General features: G+C 46.1%; 2 protein-coding genes across 2 annotated transcripts in view; both read left to right on the forward strand.

Annotated features, from left to right (window-relative positions):
• Nucleotides 1-5,710, forward strand: part of atp2b3b (ATPase plasma membrane Ca2+ transporting 3b) — a gene marked incomplete at both ends in the record, with an annotated part of 59,025 nt that extends 53,315 nt beyond the window's left edge. The window contains one exon of the mRNA XM_080534377.1: nucleotides 5,198-5,710. Coding sequence (XP_080390503.1) covers nucleotides 5,198-5,710 — 513 coding nt within the window. The remainder of the gene's footprint in view (nucleotides 1-5,197) is intronic.
• A 4,494-nt stretch (nucleotides 5,711-10,204) lies between these two features.
• Nucleotides 10,205-15,000, forward strand: part of haus7 (HAUS augmin-like complex, subunit 7) — a gene marked incomplete at both ends in the record, with an annotated part of 5,000 nt that continues 204 nt past the window's right edge. The window contains 8 exons of the mRNA XM_080534378.1: nucleotides 10,205-10,258; nucleotides 10,378-10,493; nucleotides 10,887-10,948; nucleotides 11,201-11,262; nucleotides 11,377-11,555; nucleotides 12,407-12,500; nucleotides 14,413-14,628; nucleotides 14,877-14,988. Of these exons, the coding sequence (XP_080390504.1) occupies nucleotides 10,205-10,258; nucleotides 10,378-10,493; nucleotides 10,887-10,948; nucleotides 11,201-11,262; nucleotides 11,377-11,555; nucleotides 12,407-12,500; nucleotides 14,413-14,628; nucleotides 14,877-14,988 (895 nt within the window). The remainder of the gene's footprint in view (nucleotides 10,259-10,377; nucleotides 10,494-10,886; nucleotides 10,949-11,200; nucleotides 11,263-11,376; nucleotides 11,556-12,406; nucleotides 12,501-14,412; nucleotides 14,629-14,876; nucleotides 14,989-15,000) is intronic.

A 15,000-nucleotide genomic window follows, 5' to 3' on the forward strand; every position in this document is an offset into this window, starting at 1 on the left:
TCAGCATGTTTGTGTGTGTGTGTGTGTGTGTGTGTTATCTCTCCATCTGTCTGTCTCAATCTGTCTGCTCACTGCTCCTCCTCAGTTGACTCTCCCTCCCTCCATCGCTAGGCGTAGATCCTGTATTGAGTGTTGCTGACACCAGCCTTTAGTGTGTATATTTAGCCATCTGCTAAAGACTACCTGGGCCTTGTTCCAATACATTTCAAGTGCATCCTTCCCTCCTTGGAACTGATCTGGGGTCAGTTACCTGAAAGCTTTGTCGTCTCATATCTCAGTCACAACAAAGCAGTGAAATAGTAACAAATGTAAAAAAAATATAAAAAAATATACATGTTTCTTGGTCAATCTTCTGAGCATAAAAGAACAAAGTGTCTTAAATGAAGAACTCTGCCGTCATGGAGAGGAGCGGGTGTTCTATAGAGATTAAGTTCTACACTGCACAAAGTCAGCTCTCAAGAACAAGAAAAATAAAGCAATACAATGCGGGGTAATATTACTTAAAATAAGCAAAATTAGCTGCCAACAGAATAGGATAAGTAAAAGATATCTTAAGACTAGTGCAGTCAGACAAAAAATAAATATATTGAATCAAAGCATATATTGCCTTGATTTAAGATATTTCATCATACTTAGATGTAGTTTGTGCAGTGTACTTTATCTACAAAGCTTTGGGGAAACTCACTGCTGAACATGACTAGGTCTTAACTATGTCATAAAACCCACCCATCAAGGTCATGGTTGGGTCATGGTTGACCATCAAGGTCATGGTTGGGTCATGGTTGACCATCAAGGTCATGGTTGGGTCATGGTTGACCATCAAGGTCATGGTTGGGTCATGGTTGACCATCAAGGTCATGGTTGGGTCATGGTTGACCATCAAGGTCATGGTTGGGTCATGGTTGACCATCAAGGTCATGGTTGGGTCATGGTTGACCATCAAGGTCATGGTTGGGTCATGGTTGACCATTCAAAACCTTCTGTGGAAAGAACCCAAACAGGGTTCTACATGGAACCCTACTAGGTTATCAAAGGGTTCCCCTACAGGGACAAATGAAGAAAATGTTTGTGCCACTAACTAGAACCTTTTTTTCGATGAGTGTAGAGAGAGTGGAGGAGGGAGGAGGGAGGAGGGAGGAGGGAGGAGGGAGGGAAGGATGTATTTTCACACTCCGCAGTAGGACCACTGGGGTCAGCAAGTTTGCTTTCTGAATCACTCCCTGTTGATTGGACGAAGTGATCAGGTGCGTCATCACTCACGGCGAACCGACACCTCCCATCTGCTCAAGATCTGAGAGGCGGGCGGGTCGGGTCGTCACCGCACTACCCAGTGAGCTTTGCAAACCGATTGCAGCCCACAGTTTTGACACTGTGCCCAAGTGCAGCGTGGGTCATGTAGTCTTTACCGATGTGGACACGTCCCCCCTGACTCTCAGCCCACACACACCTTGTCTGTCTGTCATCGCTGGGGTAAGGAGAGAGCTGCAGTGATGCTTATATATTATAATACAATATATAAGCAGAAACTTCCCTTTAATATGAGGAGGCTGTAAGTGTGTTTAGTGTAACGGTTGCATGGCAGGCTATTTTACATGTAGTCTTAGTCTTTAGACAATAAAAAAATAATTTAAAAAAAGAAGTAAGTGGCCTTGAGTACCACTGGTTCGAGCCTAACGGCAGGAGCCTATCTCCTGTTTCCATAGCGTGAGGCAGCTTGATGTCCATGTACAACCCCCTGGACATGACGCTGGGTCTTACCCCCAATCCAACCCTTAATGCTGAGTGCCATCGTCATCGTCAACTCATAGTCGTCAACTCATAGTCTTTGGTATGACTCGGCCGGGAATCGAACCCCCAACCTCCCAGTCTCAGGGCGTACACTCTAACCGCAACCACTGAGCTGTTTAAACGATGACTAAAACTAGACTAAAACTAAGAAGGATAGAAATTTGAAATTACTGAATGTGACTAAAACTAATGTGCATCTTCGTCTAAAGACTAAGACTAAATGTCAAATAGCCTGCCAAAATGAACACTATTACCAAGTTTATCAACTCGGGTTAGGGTTGGGTTGAGGTTTGAGTCAGTGATGCTGTGGCCCTCTTGTTGTTCAAAAGAGTCAAAAGAGATTGGTCTAGGGTGCGGGGTTAGGGGTTGGATATTTGGTCATTAACCAATCGTCTTCAACATAGCTTCCCTCCCTGCGTGTGTGTGTGTGTGTGTGTGTGTGTGTGTGTGTGTGTATTTGTGTCAATGTTTCTCTCCATCAGCTTTTATTTTGCACAGAATAGCCCTTTACTTGTCTGTTCCGTTCCTGTCGTTTTTTAACCCTCACTCTTTTCGATTCAGTGCTGCTGTACAGGGAGAGATAGAGAGAGAGAGAGAGAGAGAGAGAGAGAGAGAGAGAGAGAGAGAGAGAGAGAGAGAGAGAGAGAGAGAGAGAGAGAGAGAGAGAGAGAGGGAGAGAGAGAGAGAGAGTGCCCCCCTAGTCCTCTCTTCTGGTCAAACTGCAGGGTCACATTATACTCGAAAGTTTACAGTTTCCATGGAGATGAACGAAAACAAATGGCTAAAAGAGAGAGAAAGAGAAAGAGAGAGCGGAACAACATAAACATCCTAAAACGTCTCAGTCTGCATGAAGTGTTTTTCTGCTGTCAAACAGACTCTTTGGAAAAACAGATGAGCACTGAAACCTAACGCTTGACCGTCTGTCTGTCTGTCTGTTTGTCTGTCTGTCTGTCTGTCTGTCTGTCATATGTGTCAGAGTCACGTATAGAGTTTTCTATCCATCGTTTTGGCCGACATATATAAAATGGTAGTTTGGCTGGACACCATTTTTGTAGCTGGCCCATCATGGCCATCATCATGGGCATCGTCATGGGCGTCGTCATGGCCCACCGTTCATCCATTCATGATGAGTATTTGGCGTATTGGAGTATTTGGGTTGAGCTGGCTAATGATGTCATATTGCTTTTCCTGTTGAAATGGCAACGGTCAAACTCTCTCTATACATTGGCTCTGTCTGTCTGTCCGTACGTCTGTCTGTCTGTCTGTCTGTCTGTCAGTTCGTCAGTCTGTCTGTCTGTCCGTCCGTCTGTCTGCCGGTTTGTGGTTTGTGTTGAACTCTTTCTATTTATTTAGTTCATTCTGCAGCTGTTCCTTTGCTGTGGCGGGTGCATGAACAGGGGCAGGCTGCCATGGCAAAGGAACGCGTACACACACACTCAAATTCCTATACCCATCAGTATATCCACTCTGCTGTGTGTGTGTGTGTGTGAGTGTGTGAGTGTGTGTGTGCGCGTACGTACGTGCGTGCGTGTGTGCGTGTGTGCGTGAGTGTGTGATCTGTTACAGCATGACCTGGCTGCCTCTCTGTGTGTGACAAAGTGAAATCACCACTGCACTCTAACCATTTTCAACCAATCACCTTCTGTTTGTCACCTTTCAACCAATCACAATGCTGTTTCTACCTCACTGTGATGCAGGATCACTCTTCTGTTTGGCAGACATTTTGTTTTCTCTCCTGAAGCAGCTGCATCATCCTCCTCATCCCTGTCATCATCATCATCATCCTCATCATCCTCATCATCCTCATCATCAGCTCACTACTCTCTTTCTTATTTGGTCTTTCTCCACCTGTGCCCTGCCTGGCAGCATGTCCACTGTATGCATGTATGTATGTATGTGTGTGTGTGTGTGTGTGTGTCTGTGGTTGGCATTCTATGTTGTCGTTGTTGACTAACACACTCACTCACCTACTGCTTCTACTGCATCAGTGTATCACATCATCTTCATCTGTGTGTGTGTGTCCGTCCCATTGTTTCATCCCTCTCTCTCTCTCTCTCTCTCTCTCTCTCTCTCTCTCTCTCTCTCTCTCTCTCTCTCTCTCTCTCTCTCTCTCTCTCTCTCTCTCTCTCTCTCTCTCTCTCTCTCTCTCTCTCTCTCTCTCTCTCTCTCTCTCTCTCTCTCTCTCTCTCTCTCTCCAGCACACACACACATGCGGTGGGGTGTATGGTCTGGTCTGCTGGCTTCTGTGGTGTGTTCTGTGATGGTGGCTCCTGAATGCTCTGGTCTTGGTTGTTCAAGGTTGATGATGATGCGTGGGAACTGACCGTCATTTTTTGTACTCATCTTTTATTTGTCCACCTCTGTCTTTGTGAAACACTCAGGATCCGGTCGCTATGGTACCGAGCGTATTTAGTCATAGATGTCTTGTCTTATACAAAGACAGCAACAGACATGAAATCACTTTGTACTTTGATAGTGTAAAGGAGATCCAATCCAATTAAAGTGGCAATGCATAAATCATTGATATGGTGATCCTAATAAGCCCTGACTAAAGCTATGTGACATCTTATTGGACGAAGAACAGATCTAGAACCGTTAGAACGGGGACGACCGGTCCTACTTGTTCTATTTCTATGGGTACAAACAAAACATGTTGATGTTTTTCACTCCTTTTTGTTTTTTAGAAATATACAGTGGGGAAAATAAGTATTTCACCCCTTGCTGATTTTGTGAGTTTACCCCCTTACAAAGAAATTAACAGTCTATAATTGTAATGGTAGTTTCATTTGAACAGTGAGGGAAATTCACATTATATGAATTTTGGAAAAATATTTGTGTTTTATTGAGTAAAATAAGTAGTTCAGCCCCTAGCAAAACATGACTCAGTACTTGGTAGAGAATCCCCTCATCAAAATTCATATAATGTGATTTTCTGGGATTTTTAAAAAATATTCTGTCTCTCACTGTTAAAATGAACCTACCATTGAAATGATAGACTGTTCATTTCTTTGTAAGGGGGTAAACTCACAAAATCAGCAGGGGGTGAAATACTTATTTTCCCCACTATCGCATAAAGTGCTTCAGACCCCCCAAGAGCAAGTCTACAGGCACAGTGGAAAGGAAAGCTACCTGGGGTGGAAGAAACCTTGATAGGAACCAGGACTAAGCCTGGGCCCAGTGCATTGGGGTGGGGGGGTGGGGGGTAGGATAGGGTTTCTGACTGCAGCCACCTGGTCCTGAGTGTCCGTCTGTCCGTGGAAGGACCAGGTCCGTCTGTCCGTCTCTCTCTGGATTCCCTGCTCTCGTCCACCTCCTCTCCTCCTCCTCACTCTCTCTCTTCCTCCCCCTCCCCCGTTGCTTCCCCCCACACCCCCCTCTCTCTCTCTCTCTCTCTCTCTCTGCCTCTCAGATGCGAGTGGTGAAAGCGTTCCGTAGCTCGGCGCACGAGGGCCGGGAGAAGAAGCCGGAATCCCGGAACTCCATCCACAACTTCATGGCTCACCCCGAGTTCCTCATCAACGACCTCATACACAACATCCCGCTGATCGATGACACGGACGTGGACGACGAATCGGAGCTCAGCAGATACCAGCACCACCTGCACCCGGCCCTCCGCAAGCCCCCGCCCCCGCCCGCCCAGCAGGCTCCGCCCACCCGTTCCCGCCCCACGCGCCCCTACCGCCAGTACAGCCTGCCGGTAACCCCCAGCAACACGAACATCAACAACAACAACAACGACGACCCTGTCGCCGCCATAAGCCCTCCTAGCAGCAGAAACAACTACCACGTCGCTGTAACTCCTAGCAACCGAAACCACGCGAACAACGGCGGCAGGGGCAGGCTGGCGGCGTACCCCTCCCCGACACGCCCCCACCTGGCCGCCCCCCCTCTCTACTGCGTCGCCGTGGAGACCTCATTATAACTGACCGGGAAAGGGTGGGAGAGAGGGGGGAGTCTGGGGATGAGGAGGGGGGGGGACTTTTAAGAAGACAGGAAATAAGTTTTCAACCATCAGAGACTGTCCTCTTAGGATTGGAGGGTGTAAAGGAGGGAGGGAGGAGGGAAGGAGGGAGGAATCAGACATTGAAGACTTCAGAACTCCCAGAGAGAAAAAAAGAGATTGTAATTTCCCCTCCCTTCGCCCTGCTACAGCCGTCTCAGCGCCCCCCCCCCCCGCTCCCCCCATCTCCAACACAACCCCCACCCCGATCCCCACAACCCCCCCCCCACGTACACACACACGCAGGCCCACTCTGTCTGTCTGTCTGTGTGTGAGCCAGAGTGGAGGGGGAGGTAGACACTGATGGGTTACAACTACACATCCCACAATGCAGCAGCAGCAGCGGAACTACAGGGCCGTGTGGCTACGGGGTTTGACTCAGTCTGTTTCTATTGATGTTGATCGTTCGTGTTATCATCATTACTGCTACGTTACTATGACTACCACCGCCGCCATTGCTCTAATTTTCATCACGCATACTACTTTGAAATCACTACTTTGATCGCTAATACCGATGCTTTTTTGGATATGTTTTAACTCCCATTTGATCTGTTTGTGAATTCTATCAATTGATTACTGTATTTCTATGTGCTCTCTTATGGGACTTTTACGTTGAGCTTTTTTTTATTTTTATTTGATTTTCCATTATTTTCTCTCTCTCTCTTTATATGTGTGTATGTGTTCAGTCTTGTGCGTTCTGGAAGAAAAAAATACTGAGAAAAAGTAATCACAAAAAATCAAGGATACAGTTAATTTAAACCTAATAGTCATTAAGTAATAGAATGTCTGCTAAAAACAAAATGACCAAAAAAAACTATCCAAAAAACAATGTATTAATATTGCAGCAGCACACCCCTTTCATCCGCTCCGTACGGACCCCTCTCCCACCGACTGTGGACTAAACACAAGGAGGAAGTGATGTAGGGGATCTGTCTTTCTCTCTCCCTCCTTTTCTCTATCCCCCCCGTTTCTCTCTCTCTCTCTCTCTAGTAGTTGCTGTACCAGAGTCTTTGTGTTGGTATTACATACAGTTGATTGCATGTGGAGCGAAAACCCTTTAATGAAAATCAGACAGTCAACAACACACACTCACACACACACACACACACACACACAGACGCCGGCCCTTTAAATCCAACATTCACTGACCCATCAATTCCTGCTCCCATGGATCACTGAGGAGGTCGATCTCAATAGTCTAGAGAGGCTTCCTCTTGCTCCCCTTCTCTGCTGTCGTCTGCTCCCATCTGGAATGTTCTCCAGCCTGTCCTGGACAGGTTCCAATGTAGGAAAGGAGAGAGATAGGACAAGGAGAGGAAGGAAGGAAGAAAGGAAGGAAGCCACTGTAGCCTATTGGGACGGAGAGGCATGCAACCCCATGCATGTTAGTGGTTATGGTTATGACGTGGTCGACGGCAACAGGTCAGTAGCCCAGCCAATGAGAAACTCCCGCTGTTGTCCCGCCTCATGCCTTTTCCTTGGATACGTATATACAGCCATATCACTTCCTTGGATACGTACATACAGCCATATCACTTCCAATACAATCACATACCATGATCAACATCACTTAGAACACACCATCATACCGACAATGGCATCACATATCATAGAACACACACACAAACACTCACAAACACACACACACACACACACACACACACACGTGACATTCCATTCCGCCTTCATATTCCGTACCATTCAACATTCCATCCTATTCTGCATAACATTCCATTCTAATGACACAGAACATTCCAAAAATGTCCATGAACATTCCATCCTGAACGGAGCGCCCTTACCTTACCTTACCTCCCCCCACCCCTTCTATCCCACCATGCGCTCGCTGGGCACCCACTGAAATCACGCCACTTCGGTCCGTCACTGCAATGCAATACGACCCCTGCATCACCCCTAACCTTTGACCCCCACCTTGACCCCACCCCACCCCCCAGACCATCCAGCCCCAGCAGCCTTGGGGGCCGACATCAATATGCAACAGACTGCCACATCCGTGGCCTCCACAGGCGCACGTATAGACCCAGAAACAGAACGACTAGAACGGAGAACTAGAACGTATCCTGGCCGAGACGCTACTTAACGTCCGCTGTTTGTTCTGGTTCTAGGTACATATAGGGCTCTCGGAGAACATCTCGTCCCGTGTATAGAACTGTCTCCTCGTCGGAAAAAAAAAAAAACTCTCAGACTGACCGATCCCAGTGGCAGGCTGTGTGACGTCATCCAATCTGTCTGTTGTTTTTTGAAGCATGTTGTCGATGTCATTTGGATGTTGATGAGCGTGTGTCGCTTCATCATGTGTTTGGTTTCATTTTTGAGTGTGTCGATACTTCCTGTCTTCTCATCCGCCCTTCCTTCTCTTTCTCTTGCGCGTACGCACACGCACACGCACTCGCACACACACACACACACACACACACACACACACACACACACACACACACAATGCTTCATCACACTTACCAACAACCCTCACCCTGATGACCCCCCAACAACACAGACCCATTAATCTAACACACACACACACACACACACACACACACACACACACACACCCTACCCTAGAGTGTTAGTGAACTCAGCTATCCTATGACCACTTCCTCCCCTTCCTCACAGACAGTTGTAAGGATGTTAACGCCACCACTTTTATCATGATGTTAACACAATTTATACACATGCACGCACGCACACACACGTACACACACACACACACACACACACACACACACACACACACACACACACACACACACACAGTCGCAAGGGTGTTAACCCGCCCCTCCCCTTCCCCCTCTGTCCATCCATCCTCTTGTGATTCATTATGATGTTGTAAGAATTTCACAGGAGGGAAGTGGGAAAACACGATGTGAAAAGAATATATAATATATTTAATATAAAAGTTATAGATTATTGTACAACCGCACCACTACTGTACATATCGCCCAAATGTGCACACGTGCATCTTTCAGTTGACCTCCCCCTTTACACTTTTTAGTTTGGGATATTTCTTTCTCTCATTCTTTTACTCCTACTGCTTTTTGTAAAGAAAAAGAACAAAACAAAATGGAAGCGCTTGAATTAATTATGATTATGATTGTTATCGTTACTATTATTATTATTATTATTATTATTGTTATTATTATTATTGTTATTATTATTATTATTAGACCTATTGCTTTTTCCACCGGTGCTCCTACTGATGGCGAAAGGACAGTAACATTCTTCGGAGCATATTCTGGGAGCTGTATTTTCTGTCGGCTCAACAGTCCTTGTAGCGTGTAAAAGCGTACGGAGATCTTACCAAAATAACAACCAACACATAGTCATAGGCTATGCTAGTAACTCCATGGAGGGGGACTCCATGTTAAAAAACGCAGTTTGCGATTGCTTTTAATTGCGTTGCCGAGGTCCCTCTAGAAGTATTAACAGCGATGATGTGATACTGCCATCTCGTGGACATCATAAGTGGAGAGGTTTTGAGATACACAGATAGATAACACAATCCAGTGTTTTTGAGCAGACAGAAAACGCAGCCCTAACTGTGCTACAATGAAAAAAGACCAAAAAAATGTAGAGAAAAATGAAACAACCTTCAGACTATTGAATATATTAAAGAGTTACCTGCCTGTTACTTAAGCGAATAAATATCTATATATGAGAAAGAACACACCTGTATACTGTAGACTAAACTGTATGGAAATCTAAGAGAATTTACTGTGAATAAGTCAACACCTTTTGTCTGTATGAAAGAAAGAAAAAACATCAAAGTATTCTACAATAATAACTTTGACAAGTGTCTGTGCCTGTGTGTTCTTAGTGGGCTTGCTGAAGCAAGGACACTATCATTGTTGTTCCTCATACCTGGCTGTACCCATGTACAGTATACATCATTATACCTGTACTTACGTATTTGTAGTATTCACATTCGTTCTTCTTTACGCTATGCCTACACATGTTAAGTTAGACATACTAACCTAGAGAGAGGCTACCATGTTCCTGTGATTTAAATGTTTGTTGTTATTCGTTCAACTGTGTCACACACCTCTCTGGAGAAAAGGAAAGCGACACAAGAGAGAGGTTTGCCCAAAGTCGTTCGCAGTACCTCATTCTGTACAGCAGGGGGAGCAGTGTCACTACGCCTCATAGAGAGTACATTCTCGGAAGCGACCAGAAGATGACCAAGAAGAAGAAGAAGAAAAATAAGTACGTCACTTTCTAACAGCTATCCCGGAAGATGGCGGGTGTTTTGAAAGAGAGGGAACTTTCCCAGCAGGTTTACGGTGCTTTACAGGTAAGTAAGTTACGCCAACACCCTTAACATAACCATTCGTGCAATTACGAGTTGGCTAAAATGTATGTTGTATGCCAACGTGGGTAGTTAGGCACATGACGTTAGCTGTCATGCCGAACAAGGCCAGCAGCCACACGACCTGTCTCCTCCTGTGTCAGCTGTGGGTGTGATTGCGTTGTACACTGACGTGTGTGTGTGTGTGTGTGTGTGTGTGTGTGTGTGTGTGTGTGTGTGTGTGTGTGTGTGTGTGTGTGTGTGTGTGTGTGTGTGTGTGTGTGTGTAGACCGCGCGTTGCCCTTTGGTGGAGGGTCTGTACCTGCGGGAGGCAGACAGTATGCAGGAGCTGTTGTGTTCTCCCTCCCAGCACCGCACAGACATACTGGCTTGGGTCTGTAGCAGGTAACACATACGGTTATGTTTTTATCACAACTGAGTTTGAAGCGTTTTTTTCCAGTTGTTAATATTGTATACAGCCTTGACAGGGAAAGGACTAGAGTTGTAAGGGTGCAACTTGCTGTAATAAATAACTGCCGCTGTTGCTTGTGTTGTAGCCGAAGTTGACTCCACAGGCATTTGTATATCTGATGTGTGTATAGGCCTATATGTCAGATATACAAACGCCTGTGAAGTCGACTTCAGCCTACTTGTGTTGCTGAGTGTGGGACCTCCCGCTCTCTCTTCTCCATCCACCCTCTCTCTCTTGCCCCCTGTGGGATCTCTCTCTCTCTCTCTCTCTCTCTCTCTCTCTCTCTCTCTCTCTCTCTCTCTCTCTCTCTCTCTCTCTCTCTGCAGAATCAATCCATCTTTAAAGCTGTCCTCCCTGAGGTCTAAAGGACCAGATGCTTTGACACAAGGTGAGAGGGAACACAACATGACTGAACTGATTCTGACCAGGCAGCAGAAAATCTTTTTTAGAATGTAGCTGTGTTGAGTGTATGAACAGTAAAGCCTCACAGAATTCAACCTGACAGGTGATATGAGCAGGTGTGTCTCGTCTGTCAGATTATCTGAATTACTCACTGGTCAGACTCAGGCTGAGACCTCGGTTTTATTGGTGTGTAATATAATCATGTCTCTCTCACACACACACTCACTCTCACTCACAGAGCTGGCTAGGTTTGGGCACGAGATGATGCTGTGTAAAGCAGACAACCTGGACCTGATCACGGTAAGGAGGGATCAGTGGACAGAGTCAAGAGTGACATGGAAAGGGGAAGAAAATAGTTCAGCGAAAGGTACATATCAACTGTCCTAATGAAATCCCCCCCCCCCCCTACCCCAGGGCCAAACCGGCCCTCTGCGGCAGCTTAAATTCCTGGAGCAGCTCCTAACTCTAGTCCCAGGCTGTGCAGAGGGGATCCAGGGAGAGAAGCTTCTCAGAGGACTCTTCTCCCCTGAGTGTCTGCCTTACTTCACACACATCCTTACCCCCACACTCAACCCCTGGCCTTCCGACATCAGGTATACACACTGTTCTCTCTATAAACCTCTTTCTCTTTTACTCTCTCATTCTGCTTCTCAATTATTAGAAACTCTGTTCCTCCATACCTCTGTCCTTCAACTCCCTGCCTTCCCGAAGGTCATTGGTTGGACAGCATCTCAGGGGAGGGACCTAGATCTGCTCCTCCAATGCCTTTGGAGTAGGAAGCGAGCGGAGGATGCAGGAGAGGACATGAGCGATGGAGTTTGTAACCATAGAGAAAGGGCCCCCCTCTCCTTTCTATCTCAGTCATTCACTCTACGACTCTCACTTCCTCTTTACTGGTAACTACAGCAGAAATAAGATCATGTTCACTGTCCAAGAGTATACCTCATAACGAAAGGCAGTTCAAAATACAACTACAATGTTTGAGAGACGCGTGATTACGGTCGACTAATAAGTCACATGATGCGTTGGTATTACAGTCCTCAGGTCAGATGTAGGTTGGTGTTACAGTCCTCAGGTCAGATGTAGGCTGCTCCGGCAGGCCCTCGTCTCGCTACCCACAGAAGGATTTGTTTTGTCTCGGTGCCATTCCCAGACTCAGGGTGGTAAACACCGTAACCTCGGGGTGGGCCTCATGTGCTCCTGACTCATTTGCATTGTTCTTTTTGGAGGTAGCTCTTCTTGTCCATCCCTTGGTCTCTTCTCTCACATGCATGATCTTTGCCAGACCTGGGGCATTTGATTCTTTGATGAACTTTCTTGCCACCTTCCTTGCTGAGATGTTTGACTACTATCAGGCAACAAGTCCACTAAATCTACAGGAACAGTCAATTGCTGAATTTAACAACAGTCTTGGACATTTAAACACTGCCCTACATGTTTGCAGTTTCCCAAATCAGCGTCCGAGGAGGGGGGAGGCTGCTGATGTCACAGCCCTGCTGCAGTCCACCCGGTCAACCCTGGAGCAGCTACGAACAGAGGTGGGTGAGGGTGTGTGTGTGTGTGTGTGTGACAAAATGACTAGAAATGCACACTGAATTATATAATGAACCAGTGTTTCCTCCAGGAATTTTTACATTGGTGGCGGATATCCCTGACCCTGAGCGATTATTTATTTATTTATTTTTATTTTTTTTGCGTGCACGCGCGCTCAAAACAACGATCTAATCACAGCCAAAACTAGAGGATGGCCTTTTTTTTTTTAAAGAATATACAGAATATAAACTTGTGACTGACAGTCACATACACACACACAAAGATCATCAGCTATAATATAATACGAAGTAGGCCTACATGAGCACAAAAGCGGCTAACGTTACTGATTTACTGTTTACTGTAGTGCAGAGAGATGGTAGTCGTAGGCGGCGTATCAACTGACAAAGCTTAACGTTTAATGAAGGACATGAACGATTGTCAACAACACACTCAAGCAGTAAATAGAACAGTCTAAACAACTTGGGTACTACGCAATCAACTGCGGACGGAACAATACTCTCAACCTATAGTTCCGTGCGTGAATTATGTCAACCCACCACATTACAGAAGTAAAATCACAGTCAGATGGAGCATTCGGTAAACAGCTGAGTATCAGCTGAGTTAAAGAAAACAAACTCTTACCTTTGATGAGACCCACATGAGCCCTGTTTTCCCGTACTTCTCCCGTGTGTCTCGTATTGTCCAAATGTTCCCTGAATTTTAGCTGCATGTTTTTCCAGCATGTAATTCCGTTGTCAATAAAAAAATCGTCTCCCCTTCTTTTCCCCTTGACAATACTGTGTCGTTGCTAAAGTGACGGCACATAAGAATCGTTTTTTGACTTGCTAATGTCTGCTGATACACCAACACAGCTAGCCGATGCTGATGGCTCTCCCGCTGTAGTTGTAGCTGGTGGTGGTGGTACATCCATCCATCTGTCGCTGTTTTCGTTTAATTTTTCGAAGTTATTTAACGTGATATCTTATTTGTGCACCTAGCTAGCTAGATCAGCTTTTTGTATCTTTTAGATGCTAGGCTGATCCGGAGGCTGGAGAGCTGAACGTAGCACTTGAAACTGGCGCCGTTCTCTGGACTGCAGCTGCTCCCGCGTTAGCATTAGCATCCATCTTTTCTTCTCCCTTCTCACCGTCACGAGCTCAAATGACACTTGTCGGCCGATCTAACTCTTAACACTCACTTACAGGACTTCTGACACCATGTCGTGTTATTCTATTAAACATACACGTGAGTCCTTCTGTATTTCAATGTAAGTGTCTTTATTTTAACTCGCTCTGTAAGCTCTACAATACCGGTCTCTTGTTGTCTCGTCGTAACCTGCCCACCTGACCTGGGGGGTATTCCATCAACGTCGCTAAAGGAAAATCCTGGCTTATTTTCTCGCGAGACCTATCAGAATATGCCTGGATATTTTTAAGAACTCTCGCGAGATTTATCAGACTAAACCTGGATTTTCCCTTTAGCGATGTTGATGGAATACCCCCCTGATGTCACTACGGTGGCCTGTACACAATAACAATAATACCACAGTTCACATTTAGACCAATCAGGAGCCCTTGTGTCACGTCGTCAACTGAATGTCATTAATCTGATTTTGGATCAGCGGTTAGAGAGAGATGGGCGTGGATTTAGGTGCACTTTTAGTCAACATCCATTATAGCGCTGATCTAGGATCAGATATATTTTAATCAGCTAAAATGTTCAGATTTTGTTTTGTTTTGTGGACTGAATCAATTCGTGGCGGAGGAAATTCATTCGTGGCGGCCCGCCACCAATAAATGCATGTAGAGGAAACACTGTGAACACATACCTCTCCCTCCCCCTCTCTCTTTCTCTCCCTTTGCCTCCCACCCCTTCTCTATCCATCCCTTCCTTTCTCTCTCTCTCTTTCTCTCCCAGTGTGAGTTCCTGAGCGCGGAGGCTCTGAGCCCTAGCGTGTGCGTTGTGAGTTGTGCGTTGCGTGTGGTAGTGTCGGACCTGGCCCAGCTCATGTCTGCGTTCAGCCGCGTGTACGACACAGACTTCAGAGCCTACTGCAGCAGAGCGCCCCCTAGTCTCAGCCCAGAGACACACACTTTCTCCAGGATACACCGATTACTGCTGGCCTGCAATACGGTACACACACCAGGCTTGTATCCCAAATACAACCAGAATCAATACAAAAGAACATCCTGACCTCACTATGAGCATCTTCTTCTCTCTCTCTCTCTTTCTTTCTCTCTTTCTCTCCCTCTCTCCACTCTTTCCCTCTCTCTCTTTCTCCTCTCTCTCTCCCTTCTCACTCTTTCTCTCCCCCCCTCTCTCTTCACTCTTTCTCTCCCTCCCTCTTTCTTTTGCTGCCTCCCTCTTTCTCTCTCCCTCAGGAATTGGAGGCGTTGCAACAGCTATCAGAAGCCTCTGTGTGTGTTACTGAGACAGTCAGTCTGGTCCACACACAACCTCGCTACTGGAGCCAAGGAGAGAAGCGCACACTACGTGAGGAGACGT

Source organism: Nansenia antarctica, assembly GCF_963989245.1.
Source record: "Nansenia antarctica genome assembly, chromosome: 6".
Classification (NCBI taxonomy): Eukaryota; Metazoa; Chordata; class Actinopteri; order Argentiniformes; family Microstomatidae; genus Nansenia; species Nansenia antarctica.